The following is a 21,512-nucleotide window of genomic DNA, read 5'->3' on the forward strand; positions in this document are numbered from 1 at the left end:
GCTCCAGTTTGCCCTTTCCCTGGCCCAGCAGGGGCTTGCTGTTGCCACGGTGAAGGGTTATCTTTCTGCGCTGTCGGCGTTTATCTGTATGCCTGACCAGCCTTCTCTTTTTAAGTCTCCCATTGTTTTAAGGTTTTTGAAGGGCCTTACAAATAGGTTCCCTCCTACACCTTTTGTTGTGCCTCAGTGGGATTTGAATCTAGTTTTGACATTTTTAATGGGTGCTCCCTTTGAGCCTCTTCACAAGTGTCCCATGAGGCTTCTGACTTTGAAAACGGTTTTTCTCGTTGCAATCACCTCGGCAAGGAGGGTAAGTGAGCTTCAAGCTCTTAGTTCCAAGCCCCCATTCCTGACCATTCATGCTGAACGAATGGTTCTTAGGACCAGGGCTGCTTTTCTGCCTAAGGTGGTGACTCCTTTCCACCTTGGTCAATCCATTACCCTTCCTACCTTTTATCCTCCCCCCTCACCCTTCCAAGGAGGAGGAGAGATTACACCGTCTTGACCCCAAGAGGGCGGTGTCTTTTTACTTGGACAGGACTAAAGACTGTCGAGTGGACGACCAGCTCTTCATTGGCTTTGCTGGCTGCAAGAAAGGAAGAGCGGTCCATAAGAGGACTTTGTCGAGATGGATCGTCCTTTGCATTAAGATCTGCTATTCTTTGGCTGGTAAGGACCCACCAGAGGGTATTAGAGCACATTCGACTAGAGCAAAGTCTGCAACATCTGCTTTGTCTAGAGGTGTACCTGTTGAGGACATTTGCAGAGCCGCGACTTGGGCCTCCCTCCACACTTTCGCGAAGCATTACTGCTTGGATACCGAGGTGAGGAGGGACGGCCACTTCGCTCGCTCTGTCCTCCAAGATTTCCTGGTATAGCAGAGTGGACACCCTCCTCCGGGAGTGGGGACTGCTGTGGGACTCTATTCACAAGGTGAGGAATCCACACGGCAGATGTATCTATCAGAAGAACAAGTTACTTACCTTCGGTAACGCTTTTTCTGGTAGATACAATATCTGCCTGTGGATTCCTCACTGACCCACCCGCCTCCCCGTTGTCCACTCTTCTATGCCAGAGTTTCTATGATGTGTTATTTTATTGTCATGGAAATGTTTATTTCAAATGTTTTTATTGCATTTGCTTCACACTGTGTTACCTTGTTTTCTATACTACGTATACTGTGTATATTTCTACTATCATCGGTCCGTCCGTGTGCCTCGAGGGCACGGAAAAAAGGGCGGAACTGATGTCATCACGCCGGCGTGGGCCTGTTATAGGCGCCGGTGACGTCAGCGAGGTCGCGTGCGATGCCGTGCCTCTGTGACGTCCGGATCCACGTCGGCGCGAAGCTACAAAAATTTCCGAATGTTGCTGACGCAGGGGGATATTCACAAGGTGAGGAATCCACAGGCAGATATTGTATCTACCAGAAAAAGCGTTACCGAAGGTAAGTAACTTGTTCTTCTTGTATGATTTCAAATCTACACCACAGAAACAGAGTTGGACCATTCCGATTATAGATTTTATCTGGAAGGAAGGACTAAAGATCATGTCCAAGCCAAATTCTTTACCAGCAGTGCTCCCAAGAGTAGATAAGCAGTATAGGGCGCCAAATTCTTCTCCAGCATGCCTCATCGCACAAGCTAAAGCAGACTCTGTGATAGCGCAGGCAGCGCAGAAGAGATCTTCTAATCCAACGTCTCAAGTCTCAGTTCCACCAGACAAGGATGGGAGGCGCCTAGATTCTATCGGGAAGAAGGTTTCTACTATTGCAGCTACAACCATCAGAGCCACAAACTCCCTAGCCATTTTAGGAAGATACGATAGGCAGATGTGGTCGGACATCTCGCCGTACATGGACAAGCTTCCCGAGCCAGATCGAACTGAGGCGAAGAAAATCCTCCAAGAAGGAGAGTCTCTCCTCGGAAATGATTGACGCTGCAGTGGACGTTGCTGCCACTGGATTTCGGCAGCTAGCGGGTGCAGCTGTTCTCAGGAGGCAAGGATGGTTGAAGGCAACATCCTTCCGGCAGGAGGTCCAAACCAGAATTATAGACATGGCATTTGATGGGAAATTCTTATTTGGAAAACATGTTGATGAGGCTCTGGAGGCCATCAAGAAAGATACTGAAACGGTACGTTCGCTGGGTACTCTGCAATACCGGAAGTCTTCCTTTCGTGGAGCAAAAGGAAGAGGGAATTTCTCTAATAGAGGAGGTTACAACCAACAGCGCTCCTATTCTTCCGCCCAGGGAAACCAAAGATTCCAGCCATATCGGCAGCAAACATATGGGCAGAGGAGAGGAAATTTCTCTCAACCTCGAGGAAAATCTAATTATCGAGGGAGAGACAATAAGAAATGAGGTACGCATCCTGCCACCACTTTTTGCCAACCCGAACCAAATTGGAGGAAAAATATGCCAAAGTTACTTAAATTGGTCCAAAATTACCACAGACAAATGGGTCCTGGATGTGGTAGCCAGAGGTCACATTTTGGAATTCGTAAAAACTCCCCCAAATTGCCCCCCAAAAGGACCCCCTCCAGCGCACCTCAAGGAGCTGTTCATCCAGATCAACACCATGATCCGGAAGGGAGCAATCGAAAAGTACCTCATCATCAGAAAGGAAAAGGCTTCTACTCAAGGTTTTTCCTTATTCGCAAGAAGTCGGGAGAATGGCGTCCCATCCTCGACCTGCGTGCCCTAAACAAGTTCCTGAAGAAGCTAACATTCAGGATGCTAACACTTCAAGAAAGCCTCCAATTTCTTTCGACGGGAGAGTTTATGGCAACACTCGACCTTCAGGATGCATACTTCCACGTACCGATTTTTCCACGGCATCGGAAGTTTCTGAGGTTCAGAGTGGCTGGCAGGGACTTCCAGTTCAAAGTCCTTCCATTTGGACTGCGTTCAGCTCCCAGAGTGTTTACAAAGATACTGGCCCCAGTGGCTGCCCATCTTCGGTTGCAATCGATACAAATATATCCATACCTGGACGATTGCCTTATCAAGGCCAGTTCTTTCGACATGGCACAAGATCACGTTCAAAGAACTGTCACTGTTGCAAAACCTGGGTTTCTCAGTAAACTTCGAAAAGTCACACCTCACGCCAGCAACAAGAAAGACTTTCTTGGGAGCGACACTGGACACCAAGCTCGCCCAAGTATTCATTTCAAAGGAAAGACAGGACAAGATCCAACGACTCGCTGCGGCACTATTATTAAAGTGCGTTTCAGTGCGCATGTTGAAGTCCTTCATCGGGATGCTTTCTTCCTGCATTCTTCTCACCCCCAACTGTCGTCTTCGGATGAGGCCCTTGCAAGAAGAGCTCAGTCGCCAGTGGATCCAGGTATCAGGATCCTTCGAGGATATCATCCAAATTACACCGCGAATGCGACAAGCGATAAAATGGTTGACCCACCGATCCAACATACAAGTGGGATGCTCCTTCCTCACGGAAGTGCCCAGGTTCATAGTAACGACCGACGCATCAATGACAGGCTGGGGCGCACACCTCCAAGGCATGACGGTCAGCGGGAAATGGAACCAGATCCAAATGAGATGGCACATAAACAGGCTAGAGTTGCACGCCATATTTTTAGCCCTGAAGTCCTTTCAAGCGACTCTACAAAGTGCCACAGTTTTAATACGGACAGACAACACCACCTGCATGCATTATCTGAACAAGCAGGGCGGCACAAAATCAGCCCGGTTGTCGCACCAAGCACAAGAGATCTGGAGTTGGGCCCTGACTCACAATATCCATCTGTCAGCGGTCCATGTTCCGGGAATCGCAAATGTGTTGGGGTACTCTCTCAGCAGGTCCAGGGGCTGCACTCACGAGTGGGAACTACATCTACCATCTCTTCATCGCTTCTTTCAGATATGGGGGCATCCGGATTTGGACTTGTTTGCGACATACCAGAACCGGAAATGCCCATACTTTGCAAGCTGGGTTCCCCACAAGGACTCGTGCGGGGATGCCCTTTCGCTGAATTGGAATCAAATATTCGCATACGCTTTTCCACCAATACCTCTGATCCCGAAAATCATCAGGAAGATGAAGAAGCAGCCATGCCGGTTGATCCTGATCGCTCCACGATGGCCCAGGCAATACTGGTTCACCGAGCTACTCCTTCTCTCGGAATGCAACCCTATCCAACTTCCACGCATTCCGAATCTTCTCTCCACCCAGCAGGACAGGGTATACCATCCGGGCTCGAACTCGCTGAAATTGTCAGCTTGGCTCCTCAGCACATGGAATTTGCACACCTAAACATTCCACTGGATTGACAGGTGCTGGCGAAAGCCAGAGCTCCATCCACGATCAAAACATACCAACTTAAGTGGAAACGTTTCTGTGCATGGTGCCAATCTAATGATCTACATCCCATTCATGCAAAACCGGAGCAAATCCTTCCTTTCTTTTTGCATCTGGCCAGATTGGGTTTGGCACATTCTACTCTTAAAGTCTTCCTAGTTGCCATTTCTAGATTTTGTCAAGATGGATCAAACTCTTTGTTCTCTGTAAGGATCATACAACAATTTTTCAAAGGATTATTTTGTATGTTTCCGCCTGTCCGGAAACCTCCTCCAGCATGGCATCTGAATGTCGTACTAACTCAGCTCATGCGTCACCCTTTTGAGCCGATCCATAAGGTGGACCTGAAATTTCTGACATGGAAAGTGTCGTTACTAGCCTTAACATCTGCTAGAAGGGTAAGCGATATTCAAGCGTTTACATCTAAAGCACCTTTCATTCAATTCACCACGGACTCAGTGGTACTGCGTACTAATACAACGTACATGCCTAAAGTGCCTCTGGATTTTCATCTGAATGAGCCGGTTGTCCTCAAGACATTCTTTCCAGCCCCACAGTCTTCGGCTGAAAGAGCACTACATTCATTAGACATTAGAAGATGTCTAAAATTTTATCTCTCCAGAACTTCTGCCATCCGCAAGACAGACCAACTGTTCGTGGCTTATGGGCGGCAACGCCGGGGCTGTGCAGTTTCAAAACAGACCATTGCTAGATGGGTCTCCTTTACGATTGGACTTTGTCATCAGCAGGCCGGTAGACCCTTACAGGCCTTGCCAAGAGCACATTCTACAAGGGCGGTTAGCTCTTCCACTGCCCTTTTTGCTGGTGTGCCTCTTCGACAGATCTGCAGAGCTGCTACATGGTCTAGCAGACACACCTTTACTAGACACTACTGTCTAGATTCAGCAGACGACGCAGATGCTTCGGTTGGAAGAGCAGTGCTGCGTAATCTTTTCAAATAAGGTGAGCCTCTGTTTCCTCCTCCTATATGCTCTTTAGACGTTCTTTCAGATTCAATGCTCATTGTATAACTGCTATTCTGTTATATATATATGTATATATATATGCATTTGATACTCTGACGTCTACGAGCCTTATGTTAGGAGTACTGCTTACTATTCTGATTCACGATACAGAAAAGGGGGTGGTGATGAACAGAGTGTCTGAATTAAGCAGACCACTCTTACCCAGTCCAAAGATCAGGGCTTGATCCATCACCGTTATTTATCTCACTGTCCCCGGAAGCTTGTTTCCTTCCCAGTGTAAGAATTGGCTTTTGTAGTCTGGTCTGCCCTGTTCCCATGATGCACTGGGCCAGGGACAGACTAATTTGCATACAGCCAGGTTCTGAAACTGGGATGGTGCAATGAGCTAAAACACGGTGTTGGATCTAGCCCTGATCTCTTGACTGGGTGAGAGTACTCTGCTTAATTCAGAGACTCTGTCCATCACCACCCCTTGTTGTAAATAATTTTGTCCACCCTAAGCGTGGAAGGGCATACTCAGATGTGAGTCCCTTGCTCATTGCACCATCAGGATTCAAGCAAGCCGGGCCGAAGACGCCTGAAATGGCAGAAACCGGTCCCCGGAAGCTTGTTTCCTTCCCAGTGTAAGAATTGGCTTTTGTAGTCTGGTCTGCCCTGTTCCCATGATGCACTGGGCCAGGGACAGACTAATTTGCATACAGCCAGGTTCTGAAACTGGGATGGTGCAATGAGCTAAAAAACGGTGTTGGATCTAGCCCTGATCTCTTGACTGGGTGAGAGTACTCTGCTTAATTCAGAGACTCTGTCCATCACCACCCCTTGTTGTAAATACTATTCTGATTCAGGCATGTGAATCTATGAAAGACACCCCTAATACTGGAGAAGAACAATAGTTACTTACCTGTAAACAGGTGGTTTTCCAGTATTGGTGTCTTTCATAGATTCACATGCAACCCGCCCGCCTCCCCCCAGAGACTCACTCAGGCATTTTAGGGTTTCACTCCCGTGCGAGAAAATCTGAGAGCCTGAGCCTCTGTGGAGGACACTCTGGTGGGTGCTGTCGCCTGATTGGCCGCAGTTTGGACTACTACATAACGACTAGGATAGTCACTAATGTGGAAGTTTTTTCTACTGTAGCTGGTGCTACTTTACTTCCTGGTTTAGTATCTCTGATATTTGCTATAAGTTTTCATGGCATTTATTGCTTTTATATATACCGTGGGACTCCCACTCCGACGAAGGGGAATGATTCAGGCATGTGAATCTATGAAAGACACCAATACTGGAGAACCACCTGTTTACAGGTAAGTAACTATTGTTCTTCCCATATTGGGAAACTAGGATTATAAGTAACTTCCTTCTTTGCTGAACACTGGAAAATACTTGGTCTGCATGAAGGGCTTTACGATCATTCCATACTTGAGTACAAAATCTTTAAAATTGGGTTTGGGCGGTGTAGGGTTTAGATGCTGGGTTCCAGTATGCTTTAATTGAAGAAATGTGGGCACTTTCAGTGGGAACCAGATTAATCAGGAATGTGTTTTTTTTCTCTCCCACAGGAAGTAAGACGGCGACACAGGTACCTCTGTCACTTGCCTCTAACATGCGAGTTTAGCATCTGCGAGCTAGACTTAAAGCCACCCTCTGTGTCCAAAGAGACTCTTACACTCTTCTCGGGTTAGTATTTACTTCATTAAAATTCAGTAATGTTTGCCCGGCATTATTCTGCATCCCATTAAATTCATCATATACTGGTCATTGAATATGTTTAAATTGACATGGATGTATATTTAGCCAACCGTATGATTTCATTTATATTGCATAAAAGACATTCTATGATATAATTAGTAATGTCCTCTAGCTGTGGCCCCCTTCTTAACAATGTATGCATTTGTGCGAACTTTGTATTTCTGATGGCTACTGCGAACTGCGGATTCCTCACATTGTGAATATCCCCCAGGTGCCAGACTGGATTCAGAATTTTCTCAGCAAATCCCTTGCATGCCTGTAGGTGATGTCTTGTTCTGCTCTTTACCAAACCTGAAATTGTTAGGGCCTCTTATAACAACCACCTCTGTGCATTGCCATCTGTTCCTTTCTTTCACCACCTTCTGACTTTGATCCGGAGTTTGCTGTTGGAAATATTGACAGTGCATTGCCGTAGTCTTATCTGCTTGTGATGAGGCTTGTGTGATGGTGAGTGTGGTTCCCAGGGGTAGCCATTTGAAAATATTGCACATGTGGAGAATGTTAAAACTGGAGCAGCTGACTGCGGTGACCTGTATTGTCATGTTGAACTTTTCCCCCAGGATGAGTCCCAGATTTCTGATGTGGTTGGTTAATTTGGGTCCACATTTTGCTGGCCACCCATGTAGAGTTCTTGCTTCCGAAGATCAGTAATTCGGTCTTGTCTGAGTTTAGTTTCAGCCAGATCTCATCTAGCCTGCTACTTTGATCATGCAGTTGCAGAAGTTGGTTATGGTGGTGGTGAACTTGTCTACCAGAGAAAGTATGAGTTGGGTGTCATCGGTGTGAGATAAGATAATACCTTGGGAACTGCTGATGGTGAGCAGTGTCATGTACATTTTGTACAGGGTTGGGCTGAGTGAACCCTGGGGGATGCTACAGATTGGATCCTTGGATTCAGATGTGTAGGGTGGTAGTCTGGCTAGCTGTGTTCTACCTGTATGTGTTAAGTTTTAACGGGTTTAGCCCAAAAAAACCTAGCCGACCTGGGTCATAATGGTAGTACGTTTGGAAAAAGGTCAGAATAGTATAAATATTCTTAAATTCTTAGAAACAGTTCCTCACAGACAGTACATGGTCTGTTCGCCAGATGCATACATTTATTATACAAAGTGACACATTCATTAAATGCTTTTTCAATTCCAAAACATAAATGTAATTTCATGCATCTACTTCAATATACTATGATTTTCACTTCCCATATTTACACAAAATAATAATGACCAGCATAACCGTTAAGCATCGAGCATATAGGCGGAGTAGTGTGCAGATAACCAGTGCAGTTTTTGAAGAAGAGGAAAAGATGTGGTTCTCTGGGGGGGGGGGGGGGGGGGTTAATGGTCACCAGGCGGGCCGCAGTTTTCTGGACTACCTGTAATTTGCTTATGGAGCTTTCATTAGCTAAAATCAGCAGAGCGTTGCAATAATCCAGACTGCTTAGTACCAATTCCTGAATCAAGGTTTTTTGTGTGGAGAGTGGTAAGAAAGGGAAGACTCTTCTGAGTAGATTAAGACTGGTAACTGGGAAGGTGTTGGATTTGCTGGAGTTGAATATGTGGGTGAGTGGTGTTTATTAGTGGTCCTCCCATGCTGAAGATGTGGGTGTGCATGGGTCCTTTGGGGCCCCGGAGTGTATTGTTTTCATGATAGCTGCCTTGTCTTCAGTGAGTTTTCCATTTTCAAGTTTCCATCCCGGTAGGCATGACCAGGTTGGCGATGAGATCTTTGGGTTACGATTTTTGGTCAAAGATGCTGTAGATCTAATCTAACTTCCACTGCCAAATAGAAAAGTTGTTGCAGAGTTCCTGTGATGGGATGACGGTGTTGACTGAGGCAACAGAGCGTGTAAATTCTTTCACTATTGATCTCCATTCAGCTGTTGGAGGTCACCTCTTTGTGTTTTATAAGTGCCTTTTGGTGCCTAACAGGAGTTGGTGGTAGTGTTGGATGCAACCTTATAGGTAGTTCTGGCATCTGCATTGTGGTTGTATCTCTATTTTCTTTCCAGCTGATTTCAGTAGCGTTTGGCCACATCTTCGTCAGCCAATCTGGCAATTATCCCAAGGACAAAGAGCTACAATGGGGGGAGAGCGTTCGGCGTGGCAGCTGACCACCTATGGAATAGTCTCCCTCTGGAACTGAGGCAAATACAGGACCTATTGTTTCGGAAGGAAATGAAGACCTGGCTTTTTCCCAGAGCATAATTAACGGGTCAGTTTTTTGCCCTTAGCACTTTGCCGTATTTAAGCGCCAGGATGCCCGTAGGGTTACAGTGCACTTTATAAATATCAATACTATATAATACAATACAATACCATGCCTGCAACCCACTGCCTATGGGATTGGTAAGCCACCCCTCTAGCAGTGTGCACTATACCGTTGGTGAGGGTACAGGGGCATGACACCTGGACCTCTACAGTGCCGAACTCTATTCTTTGGCATTGTAAGTACAGTACAGCCATAAAGAGTATATGGTCTAGGAGTTCGGCATTATGAACTCCACAGCACCATAATGGCTTTACTGAAAACTGCGAAGTTTGATTATCAAACTTCTCAGCACATTAAACCCACACTGCCAGTGTGGGATTTAATGAAAAATCCACTCGGAGGGCATTTTAGATATGAGCTCTGAAAAAAGACCTGACTAGTGTCCTGGCTGAGTGGCTGCTTGCCAGCTGCCACCACCAGACATGTTTCTGGACCCCTGGTCGAGAACCTCCTGCTCTCGAGGTCCCGAAACAAAGCACATCCTGGTAAGAGGTGCCAATCCTCCTACCCCAGGATGGGCAGGTTCCACGAAGGGGAAGCTTGAAAGGCTTGCTGCCTTTGTGAGCTGCCCCAGCCATTTGATGCTCCCAGCAACTAGCCCCCACTGGTTCTTACCCCCACTTTGGGGTGAAGAATCGGCGGGAAACCCAAGAATAGGATAGGTGTCCACCTTTGCCAACCCCACCTCAGGTGGGGGAGGCGAGGCACAACTCAGTCCCTTGAAGATGGGGGGACCCAGCCAACCAGAGTGAGGCTTATGCCCCCCTCCCACTGGAGGGTGGCATAATTGGGGGTGTACCCACCCCAAGGAAGGGACCCATTGGTCCCAACCCTTACCTACCTGAAACACCCCTAATTTTAGCATTTAGTGGCAACCCTGAACCTGGCCTCCTCATACAAGAAGAAACCAGAAGGACCGAAGAGCTGTGCTAGAAGATGGACACTAACTGACTTGGCCCTGCCAGCCTGTCCTGACCTCAACCTGCTACAGCAAAATCCCGGTGTGTCCTGCAGCCAGCAGCCCCCCAGAACCTGGAGGACCTGCCCTGCATTCCCCAACCAGACTGTCTCCCATGAGCACTGTATTTGGTATTTTGCTCACCAACACTCTGACTTCGGCTAAATCTGCGAGTCTGCACCACTCTGCACCCGACGCCCACGGCCCAGGTTTGAGTGGCCCAACACCACGAGGAGGTCTCCTCGGTGATCCTGACCTAGGATCTGGTCATCCCTGACCTGCCTGTAGTCTCTTGACGACACCTGAAGTCCCTTTCTGGGGTATCCCCCTGACCACAACCTGAGCCGGTAAGAAGAATCCAACCCCAAAACACCCCTGCACCAGATGCTTTGTCCTCTAGCCTGCTGTGTGTTGTAACTGGAGAATCCCCATTGAAAGCAACAGGGCATCCGACGCCAAAACAGCACCCTGCACCAGTCCGTCGCTGTTGCTCTGTGGGTGCACTTTGGGCGCTAACTTGAACCCCCTTTGCCCTGAGCTTAATTCCACTTCTTTGCTCCCGAACCCTTGTGGCCTGCTCATGAGAAGCCACTAACCCGAGACCCCATGTTCCCCTTTGGAAAACATTGAGTCTCCGCACTCTGCACCCATCCGCCCTAGTGCCACTGAGGGTGCTTTGAGAGTGCAGCCTTGACCCTGGGGGAACCCTTATTCTAACCTCAGAAAACCAACTGCCCAAACTAAGTACTTAATGGTAAACTGATACGTTCATTCCCTCCCATAGGATTTCATTGACTGCTTTTCTGTGAAAAATGTACTTGGAAAATTGTATGAAACCTTAAACTGTATGCGTACAAAAACTGGTTTACTCACCTTTTATCTAATAAATGTCCCAGTGTGCGATCTAGGCATATCACACTGAATAGAAACTTACTTCAAAAGTAATCTGAAAAGTAACTTGAAGTAATGTTCGAGGCATATGAGCTGCAGATCTCACACTTAGCATTAGATCACCATCTGGTGTTGGGCTTGGATGCTTGCAGGTTGTTGTCTTGGAAGAAGTCTTTGTAGTCAAGAGAAAGGTGACTCCTCCCTTGGACAATATTGCGCATGGGCATCGACTCCATCCTTGGATTGTTTTTTTCCGCAATTTGGTTCGGATGTAACTATTGCGCTCCGGTTCAAACTCTACATTTCAAACTACTTCGACGCAAAAAACTTCCATAACTCTTTGGATTGACTTCAAACATCTTAACCTTCTCAACTTTCATCCGCTTGATTCCGGTCGTTGACGCGGGCCATTGGGCCTATCCACGCCGTGAGGCCTACGGCTTATGGCAAGGACGCCATTCAAGAAATGCCCCTGGTGTGGAGCAAAATTTCCGCACAGTGACCATCACAAGGTATGCAACCAGTGCCTATCACCTGAACACGACGAGTCCACCTGTCCAGGATGCGCATCCTTTTGATGAAGACCATTCGAGATCGAAGGGCTCGTTGCCACATCACGCAGAGATTAGCTCTGGAACCAGTGGACATCTTCAAAGGCCTAGATGTCCCAGAAGACTCGCGCGACCATCACTCCTGGTCAACGAGTGAGTACTACTGCCCCTGCCCCAACCCCAACCCCACAACCAAAATCGAAGGCAATGGTCAAGACTCTGCCTGCTGGGCCCAGTTGTGACCGAAAACACACTTCAGAAGCCGTGCCTTAGAGCCTGGCTCCGAAGAAAAAAGGCATTCCGGTAGCTCGGCGCAGAGCAAACTGCACGTACCAATCTCACCGGCACCTTCGGCACCGAAACCAAAAGAAGTCCCGGCTCTGAAATCGATTCCGACGCCTTCCACCTCTAAGGACAAATCTGTCCCGAAAAACTCCAAGCCCGTGGACAAACCGGCTTTGAATTTTCCAAGCCTAAAGATCCGGCTTTGGCTCCGAAACCAAAAGCCTCGGAACCAAAAGCTAAGCCGAAGGACTCTATCATGCCTCCTACGGCCAAAGACAAGTCGGCACCAACCCCGCTCAGAACCGAAAAAATCTGCACCAAAAGTGGTTCCTGAAGAAGAGGAGCTTTTTCATCTGGATCATGTCGATCCTAAACAGAAAAAGATTTATATTGATCCAGAAACAGGACATGTCACCACTGGGCCATATAGGAAGAGGAAGTTAGACACGGCACCTGTTCCTCCAGTGCCTGTACATCACCTATGCATCCTTCTTTTCCTATACTTCCTCCTCACCCACTTCCTCTCCCTAAATCTGTTACACCTCCAATTGAAACTTCTCCACCTCATACTCCTCTAGATGATGATGATGTGGATATGAGGTTAGGGGGTGACCCAGATGACCCTTTCACGTATCCAACTGACCCACATGATTGGGAGTACCCTATCTCACCAGACATACCAGACGTCCCAAGTCCACACACACCCCTCAAAACCATCTGCCCCTGACCACAATATTGGTTTTGGACAGTTAATTAATCGGGCTGCCGTCTATCATGGTGTCACAATGCACTCAGACGAGACAGAAGAGGACTTTCTGTTAGATACATTTGAACAGTCCCCAAAGTCAGTACAAATATTACCAATGATTAAGGGAGTCATTAAACATGCCCCCGAAGTGTTTAAAGATCCCGTACGTGCCAGGATTCTTAACCCTAGAATAGAAAAAAGTATAGACCTGCCCCTAGAGATCCTGCTTACATTAAGGGACAGTTGCCTTTGGATTCTCTAGTAGTTTCCAACTCTAGGAAGTGCTCTAACTCCCAAACCTCAAGGGAAGCGCCACCCCCGATAAAGAATCCAATTCGCTAGATGCTTCTGGCAAAAGCACATCTGCCCAGGCAGTCAATCACTGGCATATAGGTAACACACAGGCACAGCTCACAAGATGATAGGGCTCACTACAACCAGTTAGAAACCCACCTACAGCATTTGCCTGACCCATATAAAACACAAGCAAATGATCTCATCCAAGTGGGTAAGCTAATTTCAAATTAGTCAATAAAATGTGCACTTGACGCAGCAGACACTGCCTCTAGGTCCATAAATACCAGTGTGCTCCTTAGGCGTCATGCCTGGCTCCGCATCTCAGGCTTTAAGCAGGAAGTCCAGACTACTATTCTCAACCAGCCGTTCAACCAACAACTTTTTGACCCGGCTGTGGACATTGCACTAGAAAAAATGAAGAAAGACACTGAGACTGCCAAGTCCATGGGAGCTTTACAGTCTCCACAACCACTGGGCTCCTTTCGTCACTCCTTCTATAGAGGAGCCTCCAAACAGATGAGAGCAGACAACTCATCTTCCTTTAAAGCCACTACACAAACATCCCCCAATAGAGGATATTTTAGAGGCGGGTATCGAGGAAACCGCAATAAAGGAAGAGGTTGAGGTAATAACAATCGTACCTCCCCCACCACAAAACAGTGACTTCCTTCCGCTCCCCCCACAACATTCCACTCCAGTTGGGGGGAGATTATCACAGGTTCTACCTGTCTGGAACTCCATCACCACAGACAGGTGGGTGAGACAAAGTATCCAGTATGGTTACTGCCTAGAACTTGCAGCTACCACTCCACATATACCACCCAGGCAGCGTCCCATGTCCACAGAACATCTTATGCTACTAAAACAAGAGGTTCTCTCCTTGTTTCAAAAGAACACAATAGAGATTCTTCCCTTACAACATCAAGGAACAGGGGTTTACTCGCTGTACTTCCCAATACCCAAAAAAGACGGTACTCTAAGACCAATACTCTATCTCAGGCCCCTCAACCTATATATACACTCAGATCGTTTTCACATGATCACTCTACAACAAGTGCTCCCGCTGCTGCAACAAGGGGACTTCCTTGCCACACTAGATCTCAAGGACACCTACTTCAACATTCCCATACATCCTTCTCACAGAAGGTATCGAAGGTTTGTAGTGGACTGACAGCACCATCAATTCAAAGTCCTTCCATTCGGAGCCACAGCTGTACCCAGAGTGTTCACAAAGTGCCTCGCAGTAGTAGCAGCACATCTCAGAAGACCACAAATCCATGTCTTTCTATATCTAGACGACTGGCTAATTAAAGCAAAGTCGTTCAATCAGTGTGTTCAACACACTCCTCAAACCATTCAGACATTACACAACTTGGGGTTCACGATAAACTACACCAAGTTGCATCTCCAGCCCTCTCATATACACCACTATCTGGGGGCCAAAATAAACACCGCTACAGCTCCAGCATATCCCAGTCCAGCCAGGATAGCGAGCATACAAGTCTTAGTCAAAAAATGTCAAGACCAACACTCTCCCAGCCAGAGTGTTCATGCAAGGCTTCAAATGCGTCCATTACAGGAATGTCTAGCACAACAGTGGAATCAGGCTCAAGGGCAACTTACAGATCTGGTGTTGGTTGACAGCCGCACACATCGCTCTCTGCAGTGGTGGAACACAAAAAACGTGTCCAAAGGGCAGCTGTTCCTCGAACCAGTTCCACAGATAGTACTTACAACAGACTCATCACTCACAGGCTGGGGAGCCCATCTCCTCGGACATGCAACTCAGGGCAGATGGACCACTCAACAAAAAGTGTTCCACATCAGTCACCTAGAGCTACCAGCAATATTCCTAGCACTAAAATATTTCCAAGTACATGTACAAAACAAAGCGGTCTTGATCCGGACGGACATGACAGCCCTGTACTATATTCAAAAACAAGGAGGCACACATTCTCTGCAACTGTCCCAGCTTGCACAGAACATTTGGAGATGGGCCTTCCCACAAAATATATATCTACTTGCCGAACACCTTCCAGGAGTTCACAATCAGATTGCAGATCTGTTAAGTCGACAGACACAACAGATTCATGAATGGGAACTACATCCACAAGTTCTTCTACCATTGTTCCGCAAGTGGGGCCAACCAGACATAGATCGGTTAGCTACACACGATAATGCAAAATGCCCAACCTTCGCCACCAGGTTTACACACCCGTTGTCCAAGGGCAATGCGATATGGATGAACTGGTCAGGCAGATTTGCATATGCTTTTCCGCCACGCCCACTAATTCCACTAGTGGTACGCAAGCTCTGACATCAGTCTCTTAAACTAATATTAGTAGCTCCTACATGGGCACGCCAACCGTGGTTCACAACGCTGCTACAACTCTCACTAGGTCCGCAACAAAAACTGTTACTGTCCCCATCCCTGCTAACGAAGAACCATGGAGAAATCCGACATCCAGATCCAAGTCAGCTGAATCTGGCGATCTGGCTCCTGAAGTCTGAGTTTGGTTACCTTAACCTGCCACCAAGACTGTATGAACATCATTAAAGAAGCCAGACGACTTACTACTAGAGTTTGCTATGTGGCAAAATGGAAAAGATTTACCCTTTACTGCACCAATTGTCGTATTGATCCACTAGATGCTTCCATTCAAAACATCATTTGCTATCTACTGCATTTACAAAGATGTAATCTAGCACATTCATCTATACGTTTACATCTAGCAACACTCGCTGTTTACTTACAAAACAGACAACACTTGTCACTATTTAGAGTCCCTGCAATTAAAGCCTTTATGGAAGGACTAAAAAGAATCATTCCTCCTAAGTTACCACCCTCTCCAGTGTGGAACCTTAATATCATTCTTACCAGGCTCATGGGACCCCCATTTGAACCTTTACACAAATGCAAACTACAATTCCTCACATGGGAAACAGCTTTCCTAGTTGCCATTCCCTCTCTTAGAAGAGTAAGTGAGATTCAAGCTTTCACTATATAGGAACCTTTCTTACAATTACATCGTAACAAAGTGGTCCTCAGAACAAACCCCAAATTCCTTCCTAAAGTCATCACTCAATTTCATCTTAATCAGTGGAGTTGCCAGTGTTTTTTCAAAACCCAGACCCTGTAGCAGAAAGAGCTCTACACACCCTAGATGTTAAAATAGCCCTTTATTACATTGACAGACCAAATCATTTCGCAAAACAATTGTTTGTAGCTTTCTCCCCACCGCAAAAAAGGAAGTCCCATCTCTAAAGCTGGGATTGCAAGGTGGATCGTTAAATGTATCCAAATATGCTACCAAAAGCAAAGCGCACATTATCAATTCCTCTTAGAGCGTATTACACACGCAAACTAGGAGCCTGTATGGCTTTTAGGGAACATTCCCTTAGAAGAAATCTGTAGAGCAGCAACATGGTCTACAACACACACCTTCACTAAACACTATTGTGTTGATGTGCAAGCCGAGCTGCTGTAGGCCAAGCTGTTTTTAAAACCCTTTCAAACTACTGCAACTGATACAGGTGACCACCGCTAGGAGAGATACTGCTGTATAGTCTATGCAAAGTGTGAGATCTGCAGCTCATATGCCTCGAACGGAAAATGCTACTTACCAGTATGCATCTGTTCTTGGCATGTAGAGTTGCAGATTCTCACACACCCACCCGCCTCCCCGGGACCTGTATCTGTTCCAGTTCAATCTTATTTAGATATACACAAATGGATATCTTTTTTCTTACTACTAACTCCATTTCCCATCATAGTGAAAAACAATCTAAGGATGGAGTCGATGCCCGTGCGCACTATTGTCCAATGGAGTAGTCGACTATCTCGTGACTACAAAGACTTCCAAGACAACCTGCAAGCATCCAAGCCCAACACCAGATGGTGATCTAATGCTAAGTGTGAGAATCTGCAGCTCTACATGCCAAGAACAGATGCATACTGGTAAGTAGCAGTTTCCTTCAGTAGTAACTGAAAAGTAATTCCAACTGTTGGAACAAGTGACTTACCTGTAACCAATCCAATGGCATTCAACTGCATTCAAATTGTATTTAACTGCAATATTCGTGCAAAGTACTATTACATTTGTCGTGCATATAACTTCCTGAATCCAATTTTTGGTTTTACATATATCCCTCATCTCCTTTTCTGTTAGTTGTGTCTCCTGCAAAATGAGGATTTGCTCAGGAGTATCTTTTAAATATTGAAAAATTCTCTCCATTCGGTTTGACCCTCAACCCATTCAAGTTCCATGATAGTCCTTAGATATAGTACCTGATCAGACATAACTTATACCTTTTTGATAATATCGGAGAAAAGTAACTTTAGAGGAACTGTTTGGCGCATTGGACTTATTTTCTTAATTTTTTTCCCTATGCTCCCCACCCTGTGCTTCCTGTGACTCCTCCTCCCCCCCCCCCATCCCCATCCAATCCCCCTCACCCCCACCCTAGTGCTCCTCTGGAGCACTAGGATGGGGGTGAGGGGATATAGATGGATATGGATGGATATGAAACTGTTATTGGCACCTTCAATAGTCAAAACCACAGTACACTCGCTTCTCCCCACTGGAATTCTCCCAACACTTCCTATACATAAGTCTGCTTTAGCTCGGGTAACAAATTACAAATGGTCCGTTCTTAATAGTTCTCATATTTGGGAAAACATATGGCGTAGAATATTCTCAGGTCGATACTCTTTCTATTCCCATTTAGTCCCTTCAGCTCGTGGATAACCATCTTCATCTGAATAACGCACTTAATTGAGATGATAATTAATCCTTCCTACTGTCCTCCTCGAAATGTTTGCTTTTGCAGAAGCCACCAAAAGCACAAACCAGGCTTGGGAAGACCCATTATGCGAGAAAGGAAGAGGAATAAAAGGTGTTCCTCCTTTCTTCTGGTGAGCAGGTATCATCCCGCGCACCCAACAGTCAATAGTATTTGTGGCATTGGGAGTGTGATGCAGCATCTGAATAAATGTGGTGTTCAGGTAGGATTGTCGATGTTTCGGCTCATGATAGGGAAGCGTAAAATGTTCAGCTGGTACTGGAGTGGTGGCGATCAGCAGTTGCCGAGCAGGAGCCACTTTCTCAACAAACCAGGTTTTGCAGCGTGAATCTTTCTGGATTCACTATGCTGTGCATTATTCCGCGGTCTTGTGGTTGGGTCCGGATTCGTAGTCTTCTTTCCTTTTTTATTTTTTTCTTTGTAGCCCAGGTGGGCGTCTACGTCCCACCCTTGGTGTATTTCCGGTGACGTCGGCACGCTTCCTGCGGAAGCTCCCAGTCCTGGGCGCCATCTTCAGATTCTTTTTTCCGTGGTTGGGTCCGGATCGTTCCCGAAAGGGCTCCAGACATTTTTGGAGAAAGAAGAAAAATACGCACCTTTTGCAAGAAAAGAGATTGAGAAGACTACAGGAGACTACATCATCGAAGAGGACGACGAAGGAGAAGAAGAACTTCGACGTCCATCGGAGAATGCAAGCTCAGGGGGCCCCCTGAACGCATGAGATGGACAACACTCCTTTCAAATTCTGCCGTAACTGCCACCACAAGTACGCGCAGAATGACCAGCACCTGGTCTGCAACCTTTGCCTACCGGTCGACCACGAGAGCGAGGACTGCAACGCCTGCTCCGCCTTCACGCCGAAGACTCTTCGAGTGAGAGAGAGACAGAGGATAGCCAACGCCACCATGCAGGGCAAGGGACAGCCACCGTCCCTTCGAGACCTGGGGCTATCATCAGACGAGGAGGACAACGCCGCCGCCGAACACGACGGCTACACAGTCGTAGAGACCGATATTACAAAGACTCCAAAGAAGGTAGGAGACTCTACGGCCCCTAAGGCTCCGAGAGACCCAGAGTCTTGAACAATCGAGGGCAAAACCTCGAAAGCGCCGATGCCGAAAACTTCGGCGTCCGAGGCCACACCATGGCACAGCGGATCCTCTGAGAAGGACTCCCAGGCGCCGAGAGCTGGAGAACAGCAGAAGACTTCGAAAATCACCCCCGAAAAGGGGCGTTAGACGCCGAGGGAAAAGGACCCGAAGGGCGCTTCAGCGCCAACGAAGAACCAGAGAGCCAGCTCGGCACCGAAACCTTGGACGACGAAAGTCGCCTCGGCGCCGAAAAGAGCGGCCAATCCATTCGACGCAGACCACGCGGCCAAAATGGAGAAAAAGAGATGATGGCTCGAGGCCGAGATGGAAAACATCCTGCAGCGGAAAAAAGATTTCGACGCCAGGATGAAGGAATACACAATCCCGACGAAACCTAGGCTACAGGTGGTCGAGGAAACGGAGGAGGAGGAGGAGGAGGACTACGACGTCGAAGGAGACCTTCGACCAAGAAGAGGAGGAGGCCTCCTACTACAAGTATGAAGGAGACGACGACCGCAGGACGCTCCTCGGGTCTACATCCTCGGAGACTCAGGAAATAGATTGGCAGGACGTCGACACCGAGAGCCCAGAAGAAGCTGTCGACACGTATCCCTCGAGGCCCTCGCCGCCGGATGACATTGGAGTCTACAACCCAGTCATCAGGAATGCAGTTGCAGTTTTCAAAGTAAAACTCGACGGAGAGAAGCAGAAAGCAGACTTCCTTCTCGAGACACTGCTCCCTACACAATCAAGGAGCCAGTTCCTGCCCATGCTCGACAGTGTCATGGCACAGGGGGAAAAGGCTTTCAAAGAACCAGCTACATGCAAAGCAGTCACTCCCAGGACGGAGAAAAAGTATAAACATTCCTCCAAGGACCCACCCTACATTCAGGGATCGGTCTCAGCAGACTCCATCATCGCAGCCACGGCAAGAAAGAGGGCCAATGTGCCTACTACTTCTGGGCCACCTCCAGACAAAGAGAGCAAGAGGATGGACCTGGTGGGGAGAAGAATTGAACGGAATTCCGCAATGCACTGGCGCATGGCGAATTCCAATGCACTGCTCAACAGGCACCAATACCAGATCCAGGAAGAGCTGGGCCAGTTAATAAAGAACATGCCACAGGAATTCAAGCAAAGAGCTGAAAACCTTGTCGAAGAGGGGAAGAATGTAGCCAACTCTTGCCTCAAGACTGCCCTGGACGGAGCAGACACCTCCAGCAGGCTCATGATGATGGGCATCACGGAAAGAAGCCTGGCTCAGAATTTCGGGCTTCAAGCCAGAAGTGCAGCACAGCATCCTCAACACACCGTTCAACGGAGAAACGTTGTTCGGGGCCCCAGTTGACGAGAAGCTCAGCCAACTGAAAAAGGATAACGAGACTGCAAGATCCATGGGGGCATTGCAGTTCAGAGGTACTAAAAGGGGCACCCCGTCACGAAGACCTAACGGGAGGGGTGGAAACCAGCCAGGAACATCACACCAGGCGTTCCAACAAGCCCACCAAGCAGACACCCAGACACAGCAGGGGCAGCAAAAACAGTCCTGGCAGTACCAACCAAGAGGCCAGTCCTTTCGCGGGAGAGGTAATGGACGTGGACAGCATAAGAGAGGGGGACAACAACCCGCCTCTAAGTGACTCAATAAAGCTCCAGGTGCCCACCCGAGCAAAAACTCCCAGGGTGGAGCACATACACATCAGACAGGAGTTGCGCGAATTAAACACCTGCGTACATGTAAGACCAGTGGGAGGAAGACTGAAACACTTCTTCGGGGAATGGAAGAGTATAACATCAGACAAATGGGTACTCAACATCATACAGTACGGGTACTGCATAGAGTTGGAAGGAAAGCCAACGGACAGAAAACCAAAAAGGCCACTAGCAAGGAAAGACCTAGAGCTCCTTCGGGAGGAAGCAATGGAGCTCCTGCAAAAACAAGCCATAGAACCAGTACCTTACAGGGAAAGGAACAAGGACGTGTACTCCACATACTTCCTGGTACCAAAGGTGGACGAAACGGAGACCCATCCTGGACCTAAGATTCTTAAACAAGTTCGTAAGAACGCAAAAGTTCAAGATGACCTCCCTGCAAGAGGTACTTCCTCAATTGCAAGGCGGGGACTTCATGGTCACCATAGACCTAAACGATGCCTACCTGCACATCCCAATGAACAGGGGCCACAAGCACTTCCTCAGATTCATCATCGGAGAGGACCACTACCAGTTCACAACCCTGGCGTTCGGACTCAAATCGGCACCAAGGGTTTTCACAAAGTGCCTCGCAACAGTCGCAGCACACCTACGAAGGGAAGGGATACACGTATACCCTTACCTGGACGACTGGCTGATCAAAGCAAGCTCATACAAAACGTGCAAGCAGCACGCACAGTGACCAGCACACTGATGAACCTAGGATTCTCCATCCACTGGGGAAAATCCTCCTTGAAACCAGAACAAATATAAATCTTCCTGGGAGCACAGATCGACACCTTACAGAGAAAAGTGTTCCCCAGCGAGAAGAGAACGATAGCGCTCCTGAGGGAGACGCAGCTCTACCAGAAGGGG

At 47.5% G+C, this 21,512-nt stretch overlaps 1 protein-coding gene across 1 annotated transcript in view; it reads left to right on the top strand.

Moving 5' to 3' along the window:
• Positions 1-21,512, top strand: part of RNF10 (ring finger protein 10) — a 551,920-nt gene that overhangs the window by 255,116 nt on the left and 275,292 nt on the right. The window contains exon 11 of the mRNA XM_078667693.1: positions 6,866-6,983. Coding sequence (XP_078523819.1) covers positions 6,866-6,983 — 118 coding nt within the window. The remainder of the gene's footprint in view (positions 1-6,865; positions 6,984-21,512) is intronic.

This window comes from Lissotriton helveticus, chromosome 11 (assembly GCF_964261635.1).
Source record: "Lissotriton helveticus chromosome 11, aLisHel1.1, whole genome shotgun sequence".
Classification (NCBI taxonomy): Eukaryota; Metazoa; Chordata; class Amphibia; order Caudata; family Salamandridae; genus Lissotriton; species Lissotriton helveticus.